Source organism: Panthera pardus, unplaced genomic scaffold (genome assembly GCF_024362965.1).
Source record: "Panthera pardus isolate Hobbes unplaced genomic scaffold, ASM2436296v1 HiC_scaffold_17, whole genome shotgun sequence".
Lineage (NCBI taxonomy): Eukaryota > Metazoa > Chordata > Mammalia > Carnivora > Felidae > Panthera > Panthera pardus.
The window spans coordinates 111,643,086-111,665,525 of NW_026526732.1; the positions used below are offsets into that span (position 1 = coordinate 111,643,086).

General features: G+C 46.1%; 1 protein-coding gene across 1 annotated transcript in view; it reads left to right on the plus strand.

Moving 5' to 3' along the window:
• The window catches only part of DCDC2 (doublecortin domain containing 2), a 163,268-nt gene that overhangs the window by 61,376 nt on the left and 79,452 nt on the right, over positions 1-22,440 (plus strand). The window contains exon 8 of the mRNA XM_053904848.1: positions 2,878-3,040. Coding sequence (XP_053760823.1) covers positions 2,878-3,040 — 163 coding nt within the window. The remainder of the gene's footprint in view (positions 1-2,877; positions 3,041-22,440) is intronic.

Sequence of the window (22,440 nt, forward strand, 5' to 3'; positions counted from 1 at the left end):
TCGAGATACCGCACGGGGTCCAGTGTTTGCATAGGACACGCTGTAAAATCAGGCTGCTTCTTGACTCCTTATTCTCAGGCATGTTGACCCAATTTGTCACTTGTAGGTGGTCTTTTCAGGGAATCATGCCATAGTATAAATATTTGCAGTGCCTTGGCATCAGGCAACTTCGTGTAGAAAAACCAGACCTGGGTAACCGTGAGAGAGTTAATCCCCTTTATCTGTAAAATGGTGACAGTAATACCATATTTGTGTCAAGTGGGTACTTAGAATGTAAGAAAGTACTCAACCATACTGCTTTTTCTGTACAAGATAGCAAAACTCCCCTCTTACCTATGCCCCCCCCCCAAATAGCCACAACTCTCTATTTATGTATCTATGTTTTAAGTCACGTGTGGAAGTCTCAGAAAAGAAAGGAAGATCCCTGAGAATGCAAGCTGGTGCTTCCATAATTGGATACGTGGATGTCGGTTTCCAAAGCTGTGCCTTATATTGTTGGAAGTCACCAGCCTTTCTTGATGCTCCCAAATCGCCCTTTTGAGTGTCCTTGTCAGTAATGTAGTATATCAGAACTTCCTGTATAGTTTACAAGAGAGCTTGTTTTTAAAATCGTGTGAATCTCAGGCACTGCAGGATGGGGCTTCTGTTTCTCCCTTGTGAAAATGACTTCTCCCAGACAGCTGTAAAAGGCCGTCCTGCCAAGATTCAGAGAGGTTCTTCTACATTCAGCTTCGTTTTAATCCTCGGAAGTTCAACAGCATCTCTGAACATTCCAGTAGGCTTGCTAGAAGGGTTACTTCACTCATCCAAGGCTCTTAAAGTTTTAAAATCTCGGGATGGATAGACTCGATTGAAAATAGGTGGGGATATGAGGCCTGGCTGATGGTTTTGGAATCTCTACTATAATCATGTTACCTGTCTGTCTTTCTGCCAGGCAGCCTATGGCCTTGTGAGAAAGAATCATTGGAGAAAAGGAAAGAAAAAAACCAACAACTGTGGTTGCTGTTAATGCAATAATTAAATGGAAACGTATGTTTAAATTGCGGCTGGAATAGGAAATTAAATTATGCAAAGGAGTGTTATAGATTTGGACAAGTTTTCATACTGTTAATAAATCTATGCATAATTCATTTTCTTGTAGGCTACGACAAAGTAGCATAAATAACTTCATTTGTAAGGCTGTGAATATTTCTACCCATAATTGGGTGATGGCTAAAACCATTTAAATGCTTCTGGATGGCTGAATATATAAATGTTTAAAATGAGCAGTTATAATAGGTTTCTAGGCAGATTTGTGTATTTAATATTACTACATTTATTTTCAGATCCTAGCATGGTACAGATGTTGCATAAAGATTTCACCCAATATGGTGTGAGTTCAATACGATTTTTAAGAAAAAGAGACTAACTCTGCTCTTGGAAGAAGCACTCTGATGCTCACTGAGTAAATACTGCGTGACAGGCGCTGTACTAGTTATTTTTTTTTTAATTTTTTTTTAACGTTTATTTTATTTTTGAGACAGAGAGAGACAGAGCATGAACAGGGGAGGGGCAGAGAGAGAGGGAGACACAGAATCTGAAACAGGCTCCAGGCTCTGAGCCGTCAGCACAGAGCCCGACGCGGGGCTCGAACTCACGGACCGCGAGATCACGACCTGAGCCGAAGTCGGATGCTTAACCGACTGAGCCACCCAGGCGCCCCTGTACTAGTTATTTTATAAGTGTTACCATTTCCTTCTCGTGATGGACCTGAAGGCAGGTACGTTGGCCCCACGTAACTGCTGAGGAACCAGGATCAAAGAAGCCAGGAGTTAGTTAGCCCAGGGTCCCCTCGGTGGTTAGTGGCAGAGCAGTGGCTCTGAGCCAGGTGCTTTGGTCTCTAGAACTTTCATTCTTTCTACCACCTGCAGCCTCACGCTTTCTGCACGCAGGTGGGCTTAGCACCTGAGCACCGAAGGGACCAAGGTGCTCTTGGTAGGAGGGAGTTTCTTGCCGTAGGCATGGCCAAGCAGTGACGGAGTACGAACACAGCTGTTCGGTGGGTGCGTGTGGTAGCCACCCCTGTGGTGGGTTATGTGCCCCTGCCCCCCCGCCCCCGCCCCGGGAGCTGGTCTTAGGCCAGTGATGGGAGCCTTCGAAACTCAACCTCACCTTCGTGATAAGGAGCCTGCTTTACAGATGCAGAGTCTTCATCTCCAGAGGCTCCAACGAATGTGTGACGGTTGGTGGCTGCCTTTGCCCAGGTGTGGTCTTAAGTCGCTGTGTCTGTGTCGCTCTGGATTTGTGATCTCCGGCGAGCGTGGCAGTCGCCGGCGGAGGAGTATGGATTTGAGGATTTTTACAGGCATAGTGTGTGTGTCCTTGGATGATGACACCTGCACATTCACGGTGACCGCTGGTTGAGGAGGTGTCTCTAGACCCGTGAATCCAACTGAAGGCTGTCGCGATTCCTCAGCCAACAGATAGCTGCTGCTTTTTCCAGAAGTCACAGGAGGGAGAGGATGGTTAAGGCAGCGGCTTGCTGGCTCCATGACCTCATTGCTTCCTCTTTGCAGTGGGGCGACACGGCGCCCGTCTCCCAGGGTTGTGAGGATTGAAATAATTTTCTGGAATGTCTGGTACATGTTAAGTATTCAACACTTTTTAGCTATTATTTTTGTTCTCCTGCCTCTGTTAGACCCTTCCTGTGGGCCTTGGAGAACTTAACGTGGATATTAAGACGGAGAGCGGGGACTCAGCAGAATCCATTCGTCTCCCGCCCCTGCCCCTGCCCCTGCCCCTGCCCCGTTTGCTGCTGGTTAATGACTCCTATGGACTAGGAGTTGCTTTGGGATTTCGTTAGCCAATGGTAAGGGTCTCCAATCTTTTGCCACTTAGGGAAATGATCGTCAGTCCAAGTCAACAGTTGGATCCAGCGACAACACATCCCCTCAGCCCCCGAAGAGGAAAGGGAAAAAAGAAGAAGTGAATTTGGAAAAACCCAAAAAAGGGAAACAAAATGTGAAGTTAAAGAATTCACCACAGATAATTCCAGACAGCGGTAAGTTTGTCCTTCCTGCTATTACCTTGTTTTTATTGTTTATCCTCTTAAGGCTATGATACGATTTTGATTCTTGAATAGATCTGTTTCTCTGGACCCGCGGAAGATACTCCTGACCATCACGTGGGAGAGTTTTCCAAGGAAGAATCTTTGTGTACAAGATTCTTCTGTTTTTCCTGCTAAGTTTCTGTTTATAGTTAGAGGTCGTGTACAAGGACACGGGTTCTGAGATAAAATATTTCTTGTGGTGGTCTTACATCAAAGAAAAAGGTAAATTTTGTCATCCTTTTCTTCTGTTGAAAGGGCTTGATTGACGTTTTGACCAACTACTGTTGACATTGGTCTCTCTCTCTCGTGTGTCTACCACCCTCGTCCACATCGATCATGAGTTACTGTCAGTCACAGCTTCCTTTCTCCGAAAAGATGTTTTACTAATTTTACTGATACCCAAGAGGATACTACAAAACTTTACCAGTAGACAGTATGTACCCAAACTGGTTCTGTATCTTGCATTAGCAGTACAGAAATAATTCTAAAATAAATTCTATAAAAATAAATAATTCTAAAATAAAATAATTCTAAAAAAATTCTAAAAAATAATTCTAAAAAAATTTTCATCGGTACGAAATTTGTGCAGTCAGATTGTGAACTTTCACGGTGGTTTTGGGAAGGTGGGCTCTTTTTGGCCTCATCCCATGCACAGTGTCAGCGGGGTGAGCCTGCGGGCATGGAGGGCTGGCCGGGCCACTGCTCCCCACTCACCCCGGGATCCACTCACATGCCCGCAAGGGGCCGGGCTGGGCACCCAGGAAGATGAGGGATGGGCCGTGGTTTCGAGTTCCTGGCCAGCGCTCTGTCTTCCACCTGGGAGCTTCAGCTTATTTTGAGGTCGACGCGCAGAGTCACATTAGAATTCCGGCTAACGTGCGCCCCACAGCTGAGGGGACACGGGAACTTGTAGGGGTCCACATGATGTGGTCCCCGTGGTGGAAGAGTTGTCGGGAAGCTGCGTGAGACTAAAGAAACGGGCTGCCTGAGTGAGCCAGTGACAGAGGAGACAATGGAGGGAGCTTGACCTCTTCAAGGTTTCGGTGACAGAAGACCAGCTGGGGACGGGGAGTCCTAGATTCTGGTTACTTACAGTTCTGCTATGGACCTCGGCTAAGTCACTTAACTTTTGGGGGCCCCATCAGCTATCTTCAAAATGTGGGTTCATGATAAGGTTTTGTGTTAGGGGCACCTGGGTGACTTAGTGAAGCATCTGACTGTTTTTTTTTTTAAGTTTATTTATTTATTCTGAAGGTGGGGGAGGGGCAGAGAGTGCGGGAGAGAGAGAGAATCCCAAGTAGGCTGCACGCTGTCAGCGAGGAGCCTGATGCTGGGTTTGAACTCACACCATGTGATCACGACCTAAGCCAAAGTCAGACACCCAGCTGAATGAACTACCCAGATGCCCCAAGCATCGACCTCTTGATCTCAGCTCAGGTCTTGATCTCAGGGTCGTGAATTCAAGTCCCACATTGGGCTTCACACTGGGCGTGATGCTTACTTAAAAAAAAAAAAAGAAAAAAAAGGGTCTTGCTTTCAAGTTTGCTTTTGTTTTAAGTTTGTATAATCCCTTTTGGTGGCTATGAAACAGGGGAGGCCAAGGTAAAACGTAGTCAACAAATGTTTAGTGAATGTGTGCTGATGGCAGGCACCAAACAAAGAAAGCTAGCCTTCAAGAACATGACATTCCATGTTCATGAGCATTAAAAATAAGAGGCTTTATGTCAGTCATTATACTAGATGGTGAAGCCCCCTGTGCTGTGTCTTCCTACCAGTTGTCTTGTTTTTATTCCTAACACCAGGCACAGATCTGATAGGAGACAGTAAATATTGGTGAATGAACGTTGGACATCCCAACATAGATCAGTCTCTGTAATACTTTGAAACCCATGATGAAGTAGGACCTCTTTTAAACTTTCACAGATATTTTTTACTAAAGGCTTTTGGAAAATGTTACTTGCTTATTTTCTCAGAGGCTCTTCTTAGCCTGTGAAAAATCCCAGTTCCTCCCTCTAACATACGTCTATTTTTATGTTATTTTAAATATTTTTAATGTTTATTTATTTTTGAGACCGAGAGACAGAGCACGAGTAGGGGAGGGGCAGAGAGAGAGAGAGAGAGAGAGAGAGAGAGAGAGAGAGAGAGAGACGGAATCCCAAGCAGGCTCCAGGCTCTGAGCTGTCAGCACAGAGCCTGATGCGGAACTCGAACCCACAAACTGCGAGATCATGACCTGAGCCGAAGTCAGACGCTTAATCAACTGAGCCACCCGATGCATATCCATTTAAAGTCTTTCAATTTAGTAGTTGTTTCTAAGAAAGGGAACTTTTACCTTGTTTCTCTTCTGTGGGGAGACCTGGAATCACAAGTTTGTGTCAACAGTTCCCTCTTTCACTGGAAAGTGACCTTTATTAAAAAGTTAGATGATCAGGATTTTTGCTTTTGTAGAAATTTGTGGTTTCCAGCAACAGCCGTATCGCCGTGGGGATGAAAATAACCCGTTGAACGTTGAAGCGCGTCGTTTCTTTTTAAAGCGCCAAGAGAAGGTAGAAACCCATGGTTGTTCTTCTCCCGTGTTTGGAGAGCCTGGCTGGTGTTTTAGGTAACACTTGCCCACTTGCCCATGGTAAGTGTGTGTGTTCCAGTGACATGTTATAACGTGTGGGCCATAGGTTTCTAACCGCCGTATCTCATTGTTCCATGGAACGATGGCTAGTGTCTGTCAAGTGATGGTTTTGAGGAGTGGATTTTTTTTCCCAGTAAGAAACTTACGTGATCCGTTTAAGTTTCTTCAGTACATATAAGCGTATATAAGAATTGAGATGAAGCATTTTGTGTCTTTTCATCTTGATAGAAAGAACATGTAACCTGGAAAATGAATCTTGGCTTCCCAAAACAATTTTTTCCAGGGAAAATGAAAAAAAAAAAAAAAAGATTTCGTGCAGTTCACTAGATTAAATCATCCCTTGACAAGCATAAGGATATTAGTGTCAAGTCCATGCTTTTGAAAGTTGAGCCATTTCCCCCTATCAGATCTCCCTCCAGATGTCTTTGGCTATCACAATTTTCCGGGTTATAGTAGTCAATCTCTCTCTCTTTTTGGATTCCTTAAGTCAACTTTCATATTCATTTTTTATTGCAGTGGCTTTTTGCTTTAATGTCATTTATCCTAGTAGTTAGAACCAAGCCTTTGGATAGTCCTATCCCAAGGGGGCTCTTACTCTTTAGAAAAGTAAAAGCAAGAGGCACGGTAAGCAAAATGTATGGGAAGGTATGTGGTGAGTCAAGATGAGTGCAAAATGCAAGAATTTAATGCCATGTTGCATATTTGAAAGTTGCTGAGAGAGTAGATATGAAAAGTCCTCATTACAAGAAAAAGTGTTTTTTTTTTTTTTGTAACTGGGTATGGTGACAGATGTTAACTACACTTACTGTGGTGATCCTTCTGTAGTATATATAAATACCGAGTAAAACACGCAAGCGAGAGTTTGATGTTAGAGATGAAACATTTTTTTCCCCCTACTTAGCAGTATTTTAAATTTGGAATTAAGTAATTGACTCAGTTTTCTTTCAAAGTGTTACGTTTTAGAGCGAGGATCAATGTCTAGTTCCTCTCCTGTCATATGTTAAATTGTGCAAATTTTTGATCCGATGATGGTCACCTATATTCTATTCTCATGTTAGTTTCAAAAAAGAGGCTTGGTAGGCTGTCTTGATTTTCATTGTGATTAAGACTGTAGTCATACGTGTTGTCTTTTACTGTTGGTATTTACTGATACTCGGGTTTCTGACGCTGTATGAATGAGCAGTGCTAATGTCTGTCTGTAGATGGCAATCTGCCTCTAATTTTAGGTCTTTTGCTTTTGCTTTTCTTTCTCTCTCTCTCTCTCTTTTTTTTCTTTCTGACTCTGTTTCTTTCCGTAATAGTAAAGCTTAATAATTCAAGCAGAGCTGTGACATATTTCTTCAGGGAAACAAATCCCATTTTCTTTTGGTAGCCAAGATGCAAACTAAGATTGGTTGGTGATTGATGAAGTTGGGTGTGAAATGCATTTTTAGTGCCGTATTTAAATACGAGCTTAACTGGCCGGCGTGATTTCCTTACACTTTCCACTTGATTTGCAGTGCCTTGAGATGCGTTTTAGAGGCAGTTAACTAGCTACACTTTCCACCATGAGCAAAGTAGTAATGATGATTGTTTTGAAATAGTATTTTGGGATTGATGATATTCATTGATATTTTAAATACTTTCTGCGTGAGAAAAAATACCGTCTTTAGAACCATTGGAACAGGAAGTATAGTGAATTTAGGGCTCCTTAGAAATCTCGGACAGGCTGCAGAGAAAATAGCCTGGTCTGTGTTGCTGTGGCTTATGTGGTATTGACAATCATAAACGCTTTTTTTTTTTAAATTTTTTTTTTTCAACATTTTTTTATTTATTTTTGGGACAGAGAGAGACAGAGCATGAACGGGGGAGGGGCAGAGAGAGAGGGAGACACAGAATCGGAAACAGGCTCCAGGCTCCGAGCCATCAGCCCAGAGCCTGACGTGGGGCTCGAACTCACGGACCGCGAGATCGTGACCTGGCTGAAGTCGGACGCTTAACCGACTGCGCCATCCAGGCGCCCCATAAACGCTTTTTTTAAAGCAGAATTTTAAAATGTAAGCAAAAGCCAGACTTGTTTCACACACACACACACACACACACACACACACACACACACACACACACTCTCTCTCTCTCTCTCTCTCTCTCTCTCTCTCTCTCTCTCCCTCTCTCTCTCCCTCTCCCCCCCTCCCCCCCTCTCCCCCCTATCTTCCTTGATGCAGCTCCTGGCTTATTCCCAGCATCGTTCGGTGATCATTCCTAAGGAACTTGCTGTGTGGACTCCTGATGCATGATAGGGAGCAGGTGCGGGGCCGGGAGGAGATGTGTGAATGTCACGACCTTGCTGGCTGACTGCCCTCGAGTGGTCACACTCCTGAGTTTTCTAACAGCTACAACCTGCACACGGCTTGCTGTGTTGACCGGAGCACGAAGCGTTCATGCGGTCGGTCCGTCGTCCTCACGGTCTGATCCCGGGGCATGGGAACTTGAGCTTTGGTCCAGCTGATGAACCAGCTCTGGCACTTGCGTGGTGGCTCCCCGTCACAGGGGGCTTTGGAGATGGGACAGGAAGCACGTTTCCGAATGCGCCCCCCCGCCCCCAAGCCTCACCCTCTGTAGGGGATCGTGTATTTGAAGAACACACGTGAGAAGGCGCCAGGGTGAGTTCGCGAAACAGGGCGCCGGTCACGTTTAAGAAGCTGCGCTAAGATTCAGGATTGCTTGGCGTCTGGCTCTGTCCACTCCCCTTGTGACGGGGAAACGCAGGCTTTTCCTTCCCTCGCTGACCGTGACTTACCTCGAGGACAGTGTGGACTGTGGGATCCGGGTCAAAGTTTACTACATGTGATAAAAATGTGTAAAGCAAGCCTTCTCCACATCTCAGTGACCCTCGTTGGGATGGCCTGTTGTCCGACGGAATTCTAGCACAGAGAGGATTTTGGTAATTTCTTGGAAGTCTTGTTTTGGGCCCCAAATTCTACTAATAAAAACTAGTTTGGGAGTGTACATTTTGCTGTTCACCTTAGTACTGAGAGATTGGAAAATTCGAGGCTGGCTGAATACCAGTAAGATGTTTTGTCTTGGAGAGGAGAATCATTTTAAAAAAGAATCTTTTCATATCCTGCTTTCTTTCTTTTTATTGTTTATTTTTGAGAGAGAGAGAGAGAGAATGTGAGCAGGGGAGAGGCAGAGAGAGAGGGGGAGACACAGAATCCAAAGCAGGTTCCAGGCTCTGAGCTGTCAGCACAGAGCCCATCGTGGGGTTTGAACTCACAAACCACAAGATCATGACCTGAGCCAAAGTCAGACGTTCAACTGACTGAGCCACCCAGGCGCCCCTTAATTTCCTGCTTTCTTACACACCTTATACACTGGAAGGAGAATCACTCTGAGAGAAGCATTCTTTCACAGCTCGTGGAGGGTTGAGGCCTCTGCAGGAAACCTCTTTTGGGGACCGTTTTCTTTTTTTTGTAGCCCAGGGATGGGGTGTGAAGTTACTTTTTTGTTTTCACGATGGAAGAGTCTGTAAGCTCTTGAGTTACATAGATGTTTCCAAACCTTTGGAAGATTTTACTCCACAAAGTTGTGTATAACCCATAATGCACTTTATTTCTCGCTCCAGACTCCTGTGTGCGTGCAGGTTCCCTGCCGTGTGCACTAACGTGTCTAGTGGGAAGGCGAGCTAGGAGATCCGTTTCAGAATGCCAGGGACCCATGTTACCCTGCTGCCGAAGCATGGAGAACTGCCCTCAGTCAAATTTCTGGCGTCCACCAAAGAGGGTGAGGGCAGGGATCCAGCTAACTGGGTGTGGGTCTGAGGAAGAATGCAAAGTTTGGGGGGGGGGAAACTGAGGCCTGGGATTAGGTGCTTTTATTATCTGATCCTCTTTGAAGAGGAGGATGTTGGGATTGCCTCATCTTTACTTTTCCCCCAGCTTCAGGCTTTGGCTCACCAACCTCCCTTCTCGTAGACGCCGCCCTTTTTTGTAAGCAGGGCCTCATTCCTTCTTGGCCCATCAGAGGCCCCAACAGATTCACAGTATTTCCTTGATTCCGCTGCCTCCAGAGTTAGCTGTGAACGTTTCTGTAGCGTACTCTAGAGAAGACGTGGGTCTGCACCAATGGTGAACTTCTGGCACACAAGAGACTCCTGCTTTTCCAGAAGAAGCTAAAACTGGGTTACCCCTTCTGGGCGTTTCATCACAAGTCTGTGGTAGGGCCCAGACTGGGGCTTGGCTGGGGGCAGGCCTCCTGTCAGGAATGTCTGTGCTGATCGCTGGGGGTGACAGGGAAGGCGGGGGGAGAAGAAACAGCCACTGCTCTTCCCAGCTCCCCATTTCTTCTGCTAGTGTGTAGTGAAGCAAGACCAGGAAGGGCCTGGTCCTCGAGGGCGTCAGCAACTCCTCAGCCGCCAGTCTCCTGTGAGGCACAGACAAGCACCCAGAGCAACACTTAGCATTAGTTGTGTGTGTGTGTGTGTCCATTATGCCTACATCCATGGTAACTATTGCAATCAAAGCCTACATGTTCCAAACCCTGATTAATGGCCCAGTTCTGACACCCACGCTTCTGAAAATCTCAGTAGTAGATTTTAACCTGATATTTTATAAGCTTCATCTACAAATCCTCAAAATTAAATCAATGGCATGTCCCTAGTTTTACAAATGGGAGAAGAAGAAGAGAAGCTCATTTGCCCAGAGTCAAAGAGTCTTACCAATGCCCAGAGATTTCTGGAAATTGCCACGCTGACCCACTGCTGGCTGAAAGGCGGGCGTACCTATGGGGTTATGTGTGGGACCATGATGCTCCGTGAGTCTAGGGGGAAGAGTGAGGGGGCTTCAGTGCGGAGGGGCTCTGACTGGTCTCCCTTCCATTTGGTGGTGAGAGTGTGCGTGGATGGCAGTTGACCTTGAAGCTTACCTGAGAGATTGTGAGGGATTCCCACCTTTCTTCACTTCCATTCCTCAGTATTTCACATCCCCTTTGTAAATGGGAGTGACTGATTGGAGCCCTTTTTGTTTTGTGGGTGGGAGGAGCGAGTTATTATTAACGAGATTTTTAGCAACATGGTGTGATGGTGGGTTTTCCCCACCGCGTTCAGACCTACTTCTTCGGGGTTTGGGAACCCTTTGGAGCTGACCTCTAGTTTATGTATCAGATGACCAAATATTGTTATTATTATTATTATTATTTAAATATTTAGTTGGTTTCTGGGACTTAAACTCTTGCAACCCTTACCCTTCTTAGCATGTGAGTTTCCTTCACCGGGTTTCGTGAACACCCTGCCTTAGGAGCCCCGCCCCCTTTCCAAGAATACGCAGTTCCTTTCTTGAGTAAACACTGACTGAGTGCTTACTGTGTACCACACATTTTCCAGTCAGCAGGCCACCTCCCTTCCCTCTCCTCTGTGCTAACTGCTCAGCACTAGCACATTTTCTTCCAGGAGCCATAATTATACCTGTACCAGGAAATTGCTCTCGACAGAGTAGAAGCAATTCCCTTCTCCCTTTCAGGGACCAAGCTCCACTTACCACTAGTAAATGCCAGAATATGTTTATGTCCTATGCATTGATGTGCTTTTCCGTCTTGGTATTAAGCCTCTGTATCCATCTTGTCCACGTAGAAGATAGCGTTTTTGCAAAAATGTGTTTAGTACGGTGACTGGAACAGTGGCTGAATACTACTTGGTACCACAAGACGGGGGAGGGACCTTTCTCCACTCCCATAATACACTGGGACTCCTTTGTACAATGTGGCCTGTTTTATATATGAACTCTATTTTTATGCTTTCAGTTACCCTCCTGGTTTTCGAAACAAGACATAGCCTGTGTTGCAAATCACCACGTAGCATGCCATCACCATGGGGACAAGGATAAACAGCAAATACCTACAAAGTACTTTTGAGCTCTGTAGGTTTAAAGCTATCCATTTAGTGTTTTTTAAAAAAAATTTTTTTAATGTTTATTTTTGAGAGAGTGTGAGCGGGGGAGGGGCAAAGGGGGAGGGAGACACAGAATCTGAAGCAGGCTCCAGGCTCTGAGCTGTCAGCACAGAGCCTGACGTGGGGCTCAAACCAACAAACTGCGAGATCATGACCTGAGCTGAAGTTGGGCCCTCAACCGACTGAGCCACCCAGGCGCCCCTCATTTAGTCTTATTTTATACAGCTGGATGGTGATACCAAATTGTTTCTGTGAAATTGGGCAAGGTGTCCTCCTTTAAAAAACTTTATCTTTTTTAAGTTTATTTATTTATTTTGAGAAAGAGTGAGTGGGCAGGGGAGAGGCCGAGGGAGAAAGAGAATCCCAAGCAGGCTCTGCACTGTCAGCACGGAGCCCATTGTGGGGCTCAAACTCACAAACGGGGAGATCATGACCCGACCTGAAATCAAGAGTTGGACGCTTAATCGACTGAGCTACCCAGGTGCCCCATCCTTCCTTTTAAAATGCTGTACCGAAAGCCACTTTCCATGGGGAGCAAAGCTGGCAGGTACCCCTCGCCCAAGTTAAAAGCACACGTCTGTCACCTTTGCACTGATTGCAGCTGGCTTTATTCCAGGCTTTATTGTGCTTAATGGTAAGGGTACCGTCCTAAAGGGGCAGGCATTTTATGGAGGGTGCCTGTGCCGCGGTGAGAAGCAGGCGTCCTCCACCCAGATCATCGAGGACAGCTCCTGCAGCCTTGGTGATGCAGCCCACCGCTTCATGACTCCTCTCATCGCCTGGAGCTTCTGGGTGACTTTAAGGTAGGGGCTCTTACCCAGGGAAGTTACTGTCACTTCCTAAAGTGGGTTCCATGGAACAGTTCAGGAGCCCATGAACTGGGCTCCTAACGACGCTTCTTGTGGTAGGAGTTTCAAGCCCAAATATCAATTCGGGAGACGTTGGATTATACAGACTTGAGCCATCGTCTTGGCTACAGGATTCCACAGAGCCCTTCTTCCGACTTTGGAACTCAGGAAAATGGTTTACCTACCAGCTCACTGGTTTATTGTAAAGGGTACGACTCAGAAACAGCCAGATAGAAGAGATGCACAGGGCAAGGTGTGAGGGAGGGCGTGTGGGGCTTCTGTGCCCTTCTGGTACCTCCGTGGTTCACCATTTGGGAGCTCTCCAAACCGCTTTGTGCGGGGTTGTTTTAAATAGAGGTTTTATTATGCAGGCATGATTGTGTCAGCCATCGCCATTAGCAATGACCTCAACCTCCAGCCCATCTGCCCTCCCTGGAGGTGTGGGAGTAGGGGATGGGACAGAAAGTTCGCTGCCCTGTAATCACGCGGTTGGTGATTGGGGGCAAGGGGCCCCCGCCCGCAAGAGCTTTCTGAAAGTCACCTGAGTAGCTTAAAGTCAGATGTGGTTGGAAGGGCTTGTTATGAATAGCAAGACACTTTGTCACTTTGGCTCTGGAGCTGTTTTAGGAACAGGAGCTATTTGAGGACAAAAGACCAAATATTAAAAGGTGGTCACATTCCTCTTTATCACTTAGGAAATTAACAAGCATTTTAGGAGCTCTGTTCCAGGAACCACGGACAAGGCCAAAGTGTATTTTTTTAGACATTTATTTTATTTGAGAGAGAGTGCACACACGCATACACACGTACATGAGTGGGGAAGGGGGCGGGGGGAGAGGAGGAGGAGGAGGAGGAGGAGGAGAGAGAGAGAGAGAGAGAGAGAATCCCAAGCAGGCTCTGTGCTCAGGGTGGAGCCTGATGTGGGGCTCAATCCCTGGGATCGTAACCTGAGTGGAAATCAGAAGTCAGATGCTCAGCCGACTGAGCCACCCAGACGCCTCCACCCCAAAGTGTATTTCTTACTATAGGACAGTTTTACATTCAGTGTGTCTGAGAAAGTCTTCATTATACTCTCACATTTAATTTTTCTTTTGGACGGATGTAGAATTCTTGGTTGGAGATCCTTTTCACTCAGAGTTCTGAAGGTATTTCTACACTGCCATTTTACTTCCACTGTGGCTGTTAGGAAATCTGACGCCATTCTCATTCCTGTTTATCTGGATTTCCCCAAAACTTTGCTTGCTAGGTGAGAATCTAAGAAATGGACTTGACTGCAAGTAGGTCATTTGGGAGGTTTTCACAGAAAGCATGGGCAGGTCTTGCAGAAGAGAGGAGAGCTTATAAGGGGGGGTGTCACTCTTAAATAGGGTCCTTTGTGGGCAGTTAGGGCTCAGTCCTGCCACAGAGTGTATGAGACACATCTCAGAATTGTCGGTGCAGGGGTAAGGACGCTGAGATGTCTGTCTGCTAATTCCTGTCCTTCATTGGTTGATGGTGGTCCTTGGAAGACTGACTCCCTGGTGCTCTGACCTGTCCACACTCAGGCTGAACGAGCTTCTGTGGCCAGAGAAAGGGCTCAGGCAAAGTCAGAAACTTGAGGTAGAAAGGCCTGGAAGTATATGGGAACTTCTCACCTAAGTGCAGCAGACTCCCGGGTTGGGCCAAGAGGATGAAAGTAGGGCAAGAGGAGGATTTTCTGGAGGTGTGGGAATCTTCTAGAAGGCCTGCCGTGGACTGGGAGCAGGAAAATGTCACACTTGACGGTCTCTGATGGTGGACAGAGGAGACAGTCTTGAGAAATATGTAGGAGACAGAATGAATGTGACCTGAGGTCGCGTGGGAGGGGGTGAGAGTCTAAGTGGGGCCCAAGGGGGCACGGAGCATACTGGCCTGGGTAGATGGCTGTGTCATTAACTTTTGGGGAATTCGCTCACGAGGAGCTGAGATTAAAGGGACCCGTTTGGCAGCCGGTGGAGGTGTGCATGGTTCAGCGGGAAATGGAAAGACTCTGCGTGCAGAGGTCCCTCTCGGGGGGACCCCAAGGACCTAGAAGAGACGGGGAGACCTTGGCAAGTTCAGAAAGAGGGTGGGAAGAAGCAGGAAGGAACAGACACCTGTATGGTGCTTGCACCGCTAATTAGCTTGCTCGTCTTACGGAGCGAACACTCAGGGGTGGGTGGTGTTTGCAGACGGAAATCCTCATTTCCATTCAACAGACCTGCAGATTAAGTATGGAGAGATTCAGTATCCCACAGTCTGCAGCGAGCCAGAAGGCGTTTAATAAATGACATTTAGTTCCAAGGTGTCACAGCATGTGAGCCAAGGTCCTGTGCCCTCCAGTCTAGAGCTGTTCCCGTGATTGCAATGGCCTTCATCAGACTTTGTGGTTGTCTAGAGCCTAAGTGTGTTGGAGAGATTTCTGTGTAGATTTTACGTGAAGCTAAGACCAAGCAGAAGGCGCAAAGCCCGACGCAGAGCAGTGCGGTGTCTTCCCTACAAGGTACCCTGTGCGGTGTCCTTAACCTGTTTGCACGGCACCGGTACAAGAGACAAAGCACTGCCGTCTCAGATCGAAAACAGAGACGGAGTCATTATGCACAGTATTTGAACACCAAAAAATGAACACCAAAAAATAGTAGCAAGAGAATTGATTCAAACTGTACTTAATGAGGGATATGAAGGAGATGGGAGTCGAGAATCCTGAAATTGTTTTCCGTAAGAGGTGAAAACGCTGCCATCTGAATATGAATGACTACTCCTCTCTGACTGTAAAACTACCAGCAAGATCCAGCTCAAAGTTCCCATGTCGGACTAGCCCAAGAATGTATTAGGAGCAAAAGGAGACAATGGCTGATTTTCTTCATTACAAGAAGAAAACCACCATTTACCCCTCACTGGTACCAAGGTTCTCAATAATTCCCTCTAATTTTGGAGTGAGTGCTGTGGGCTATCACTGCTCTGGGAGACAAGAAGTGTGACCATGTGGGACAGAAACAAGGGAACCGACGGGCACCATTGCTGATAGACGGTCTTCAGAATTTTTCAGATGCTTTCTGACCTAGTATGCTGGGGATTTATCACACTTTCAATTTGGTAAGTTTTGCTACCTAAAACCGAGTTCCAGAGATCTCACTTGTCCAGTACTTGGTAACCTTTAGATGGACAGGTTCACCCTTTAGGGATTTTTATTTTCTCAGCAAGTCTCAGACAGAAGGGACAGAGGAATAAATTTTCTTTGGTCGCTAGGTGGGTATAAGGCAGTTTTTCATTGGTGAGGCAGGTTTTTTGGTTTGACTTTTAGAAATTTAGTTTGGAGGACAGTCAAACTCTCCTTGGACTTTATTCCCAGGGCCACCCCAAGGTTATCATTTAGAAGCATGATTATGGTTATTTCGCATTTTTTAATGATGATGGAGCATTCACGAAAATGAGGGAGGAAGCACTTGTGTAACGTAGCAAGTGCCTAAAGAGGCGACGTCTGTGTAAGGAGACGTGACTTCATTTGGCCTGGTCTCCGAGGCAGAAGTGAGGGGCTCGGGTACTTGGAATCTGGGAGCCTGGGGCCGGGGAGCCAGGGACACGCCCAGTTCACTCACGCTGCCCTGGGAAGTCTGCCGTACTGCTTCCCTCCCTCTCCCTTCCGAGACCCAGTCGCCGCTCCAGGCTGATGCCCAGAGCTGGCGTGTTTGAAGCATGATGAAGGTCAGTAGGGTCAGAGAGGAGTAGCGGGGGGGGGGGGGGGAGAGAGGAGAAGGGTCAGCTGGGCAGACAACATCATTTTTTCTAATAAAATTAAAAACAAAACTAAACATGACATTCAACATTCATTCTCCTTCACTCCAGTAAGCTTCTGAAGTTAATCTTTCTTTGCTCTGTTGTACAATCAGCGTTGGTGAGTGGTGTCCTGGAGGAGAGGCGTAATCGTGGGGGAAAACATGATTTTCTTTTCAGAAAGGTTAACATAGGGTTGGAGAGGAGGCGCCTGGCCAGCTCAGTCAGCGGAACAAGTGACTCTTGACCTCAGGGTGGTGAGCTCAAGGTCCGCGTTAGGTGTAGAGATTACTTAAAAATAACATCTTTAAAATAAAACAGGGTTGGAGACTCAGAAGCATGTCTAGGTCACAGTAAGATGTGGCGGGATGGAGTCCATGTCAAAGGCTTTGAGAACTGGGGAGGGGGGCTGAATCTAGTCACTGAAGTTGGGAGTTGATATTTATTTGAGAGAAGAAGTTCTGGACAGAGAATTTGAGGGGGGCAAAAAAAAAGAAAGTCAGGACTGAGTTTGGCATTTAAATCTCTAGTGCATTTTGGGGCTCCTGGGTGGCTCAGTCAGTTAAGCGGCCGACTTCGGCTCAGGTCATGATCTCGCGGTCCGTGAGTTCGAGCCCCGCGTCGGGCTCTGTGCTGACTGCTCAGAGCCTGGAGCCTGTTTCGGATTCTGTGTCTCCCTCTCTGTGACCCTCCCCCGTTCATGCTCTGTCTCTCTCTGTCTCAAAAATAAATAAAAGTTAAAAAAAAATTTAAATCTCTAGTGCATTTTAAAACCAGAGTAGCTAAATGTTAATCTTCCAAATTAGAATAGTAACTTAACTTATGAACAAGGAAGAGGAGGGATTGTTCAGGAATTTGTTTATTGGATGGTGGAGAATTGCTGTCATGTTGTTTGATTGGTGGTGGGAGGCCTTTCCTTCCTTGATGGTTTAATCTTACAATGTTATTTTTATATCCTTTCTCATACCAGCTCGGAAGTTCCCGTGTACTTTTCTTAAACATCACAATAGTGACAGTGAACATCACTGTTTATGCTAAAGGCCATTGCTCCCCGCACCAACCCCCCCACCCCAGCTCAAACAATGAAAAAATTGTGACTTTCCCTTAAAAGTGACTAGGAGGCTGTAATTTTTCACTATCATGAATCTCTCACTAAAAGGCCCTTCACACATGGTCCACGGCAACCTTACAGACATGACATAGGAAATTGTTTGCAGGCTCGACCACTTTTCTTCTGTCAAGGCCCATATTTCCATCTGCAGTAGACCCTTGAACAGTGCAGGGTCTGGGGCTGTAGTTGAAAATCCGAGAACTTTGGACTCCCTAAAACCTTCACCAGTAGCCTACTGTTGATTGGAAGCCTTACCAATAACATGAAGGGTCAATCAACACATATTTTGTATATGCATTATATACTGTATTCCTACGATAAAGTAAGCCTGTGAAAGGAAAAGGTTATTAAGAAAATCATAAGAGAAAATATTTATACAGTACTGTACAGTGTTTATCAAAAACAAAAGTCTGCGTATAAGTGCTCCCGATGCAGTTTGAACCTGTGTTCTGCAAGGGCCAACTTGACTTCAAATTTCTTTTTTTTTTTAAGTTTATTTATTTATTTATTTATTTATTTATTTATTTATTTATTTTGAGAAAGAGAATGAGAGAGTGAGAGAGAGGGCGAACGAGCAGGAGGGGCAGAGAGAGGAGAGAGAGAATCCCAAGCAGGCTCCCTGCTGTCAGCACAGGCCCGACACGAGGCTCAAACTCACAAATTGTGAGACCGTCACCTGAGCCAAGATCAAGAGTCGGCTGCTTAACTGACTGAGCTGCCCAGGTGCCCCTGAACTTGAAATTTGTACCCTTGATTTCCCCACAGCACCCCTCTCCCTCTGCACCACCCCCCCTGCCACATGTGTTAAACAAAATGTTATCCAAACCCTGAATTGCCTTTATTTGTTTAGTTGCTTAGTTTTCCCTTCATTCTCTGTCTCAGGGTATCATCAAGCCAGAACCCTGGGGTAATCCATGTGTGTGGGTGGGGGTCCGAGGGAGCAGTTACAGTCTGTCAGTTTGCAGTGATAATTCAGGGCAGGAGTGGTCCCCGCCTGTTCTGTGGAAGGGAGGTCTACACAAAATAGCCCCCAAAAGCCCAAGGAGTCTGAAGACCAAAGGAAAAGGCTGGCAAATCCAGTTTGAGGAGAAATGGCTTATTAAAGGGACTTAGGGACAGAAGCATATCTTGGGTGATCCCACCTCCTGTGAGACCTGCTTTTATAGCCTTGGAGGCTGGGAGCACACAGGAGGACTGCCTAGAGGAGATGTTGGAGACTCACAGTGGTCCTATCTCCATCCAGTGCAGATGGAGGGCGTTGTGCCCCAATTGTACTTGAGGGTGTGGTTAGACAGAAAGAATGTATGTGTTGGGGGCTGGGGGTGGGGGCTGTGCTCAAGAAGCCTTCAGGTCCCAGAAAGACATGTCCCAGGAAGGCTTCATGGTCACCATGGTGATTTGTCCAAGATGGTGTTAGTCTGCCTCCTTTCTAATGCCCTTCCTGTTATTACCCCTCCCATCATTTTAATCCTGTTGACTTTAGAGTCCACCTAGATTTTTCCATGTTCCTTGCCCTCTCTATCCAGTCAGGACCAACTAACATTAATTCTACCTTCTCATAATCTCTGGAACCAAGCCTTCCTCCCCATTCCATTCCAGCCCCTTATTTTCCTCGCAGACGACTGCAGCCTTCTAGATGGTCTCCTGAGCTCACTCCTCGACGGCCCTTCACAGTTCTGCCAGATGGGTGCCCTTGAGACACAGAAACTCTTCTGACGAGATTCCTTTGGAAGTTTATGGCCTTCACAGCCTCTTTTCCAATCTCCTCTTCCACTGCCCATAGAGAATTTTTTAGAGTTTGATTGGATGAGCCTTTCCCAAGTCCCTTTGTATGTGCCTAGAATGTCCTTCCAGTTTCCCATCATCTGTGTTCTCCCGGGGACTCCCTGTGGAATCTTCTCTTCTGTAAAATCTGCCTGCCCTGCCATTGTCACATCATAGCAGAACCTTCTGTCCTCGTGGCCTTCTTCTCTGCTGGCCTGTGAGTGGTTTGACAGCCAGGGCCCTCCTCACCATCGCCTTACTCATCTTTGTGAGCTTGTGGTGCGGTCTGGTTTCTCACATGAAGTCAGCTCTTTGTGAAGCTGGATGAAAGAATGCCTGAATTTTCTGAACGTTGTGTGATTTTTTTTTTTTTTTTTTTTTTTTGCTGGGCTTTTATTTGAACTTGGGCATTGCAGTTATTGATGATATTTCTTAGCTTGATGAAATCAGATTGCTAATCAAATGTTTCACAGTGGTGTGGCGGTAAGCAGGGTCTGAGCCTGCCGCCCTGGTGAGGCAAAACGCATCTTAGCCCTGGAGGTGGAGGCGTGTTATTCAAATTCAAGGTGAAGTAATACGTTGGAGACAAGACTGCTTACTTGACTTCAGAAATCAATATTAGTGCTCAGGTACAATATATGGCTGTGTGTGGGGAAAACTGAAAAATTTATCTTGCTATAATTTAAAAAAAAAAATCACATTTTTCAGGGTTGAATGGCCCCTGAATTGGTGCCCTGTGCTGTTAAGAGAACAGCCCCAAGAAGATGCCACTAAAAAACAAACAAACAAACAAACAAACAAAAGAGGCTGTTAAAACCAGAGTTGATGAATTTTCTTCATTTTATAATGTGGAATTATTCTTTGTGTAATGCTGTCTACAGGCTATCGGATTTTCCATTATTAGAGGATTTAAAAGCCACTTTGGACTAAAGATTATTTACATTTCTAATTTCCTGCATTAAGTGATGGAGCATAAATGGTGCCCCCCAGCCCCCAACAAAATTTTACAAAGGCTGTACGCTCAGTCTCTTGATGAACCCCTTTCCTGTCCACACACAGGCTTGGGCCACTCCCTCTGCTCTATTTATTTTTCTCTTGGGCTCTATTCTCTTAGACTTTAACCAGCAGAAATATCCTAATTTTTGGAGATCCTTATCTAAAATTTTTAAAAATATTTATTTAATTTTGAGAGAGAGAGACAGAGTACGAGTGGGGGAGAGCAGAGAGAGGGAGACACAGAATCCAAAGCAGGCTCCAGGCTCTGGGCTGTCAGCACCGAGCCCGATGTGGGGCTTGAAACCACGGATTGCGAGATCATGACCTGAGCCAAAATGGGACGCCGAACTGACTGAGCCACCTAGGCACTCCTGGAGATTCTTCTCTTTAAGTGAGCATCCAACTACCTACCCTAAAGGCAAAGGACCCCACAGACCCACACATACAACGTGGACATGTTTTTCCTTAAATTTTAAAAAATGTTTTATTTATTTTTGAGAGAGAGACTGAGCACGAGCAGAGGAGGGGCAGAGAGAGGAAGACACATCATCTGAAGCAGGCTCCGGGCTCTGAGCTGTCAGCACAGAGCCTGATGCAGGTCTCGAACATTTGAACCACGAGATCATGACCTGAGCTGAAGTCGGACACAACCGACTGAGCCACCCAGGCACCCCTAACACAGACATGCTTTTAAACATAAACTTTGTATTCACGTGCACATACAGAAGAGTGCTCAGATCATAAGTACACATCTCGGTGAACCTGGACAAGTTGAGCAGACCTGGGTAGCCAGCATCTGGCTCGGGAAATAGAACGTTGCCAGCGTGAGGTTGTCTTTTCTTCTCGACACCTGGTACCCGGTGGCTTTCCCACCGGGTGTAGCTTTCCCACTGGGTGTCCTACAATTGGTCCCGTTGTGGCACTGCCTTCCAGAATCAGTGCTGGGTTCCACCCCACCAGACAGCCCTCATTTCAGATGCCAGCTGCAAACATCCAACCCCAGGGTACTCTCACTCCTGTCCTATGTGGTACAAAGTCAGGGATTTTGAAACCCGCCTCACTCCCATTTGTTATCTTGCTAGAACAACTCACAGACCTCAGAAAAGTACTTTACTGGGGTGCCTGGGTGCCTCGGTCGATTTAGTGGTTAAGCACCCGACTCTTGACTTTGGCGGCTCAGGTCATGATTTTATAGTTCATGAGATCAAGCCCATGTGTCAGGCTCGTGCTGACAGTAAGAAGCCTGCTTGGGATTCTCCCTCTCCCTCTCTCTCTGCCCCCCGTCACCCCCCACGCTCACACGTGTGTGTGTGTGTGTGTGTGTGTGCGCACTCTGTCTCTCAAAATAAACTTCAAAAAAAAGGAAAAGTACTTTACTTACCAATGCAGGTTTGTTATAAAGGGTACAACTCTAGAACAGCATCTGAAAGAGATCCTTAGGGGAAGCGCATAGAGCTTGCCCCTCTTCATGTGACACTTTGCCAGCATTTTGTTGTATTTACCAACCTAGAAGCTCTCCAAACCCTGTCATTTAGGGTTTAAAACATTTTTTTAAAAAATTCATTGTCAAGTTAGCTGACATACACTGTAGTCTTGGCTTCAGGAGTAGATTTCTGGGATTCATCGCTTACATACAACACCCAGTTCTGGTCCCAACAAGTGCCCTCCTTAGTGCCCATCACCCATTTTCCCCACCCCCCCCCCACCCCATCAACCCTGTTTGTTCTGTGTATTCAAGAGCCTCTTACGGTTTGCCCCCCTCTCTGTTTGTATCTTATTTTTCCGTCCCTTCCCCCATGGTCTTCTGTTTAGTTTCTCAAATTCCACATGAGTGAAATCATATGATATCTTTCTCTGACTGACTTATTTCACTCAGCATAAAACCCTCGAGTTCCATCCACGTTGCTGCAAATGGCAGGATTTCATTCTTTCTCATTGCCGAGTAGTGTTCTATTGTGTCTGTAAACCACATCTTCTTTATCCATTCATCAGTTGACGGACACTGGGGCTCTTTCCATACTTCGGCTCTTGTCGGTAGTGTTGCTGTTGGGGTGCATGTGGCCCTCTGAGTCAGCACTCCTGTATCCTTTGGATAAATACCTAGTAATGTGATTGCTAGGTCGTAGGGTAGTTCTACTTTTAAATTTTTGAGGAACCTCCACACTGCTTTCCGGAGCGGCTGCACCAGTTTGCATTCCCGCCATAAAACTTTTTTTTTTTTTTTTTTAAGTAGAGTGGATACACAATATTGCATTAGTTTCAGGCGTGAAACATAGCGATTCAACTTCTCTGCACATTGTGCTGTGTTCACTG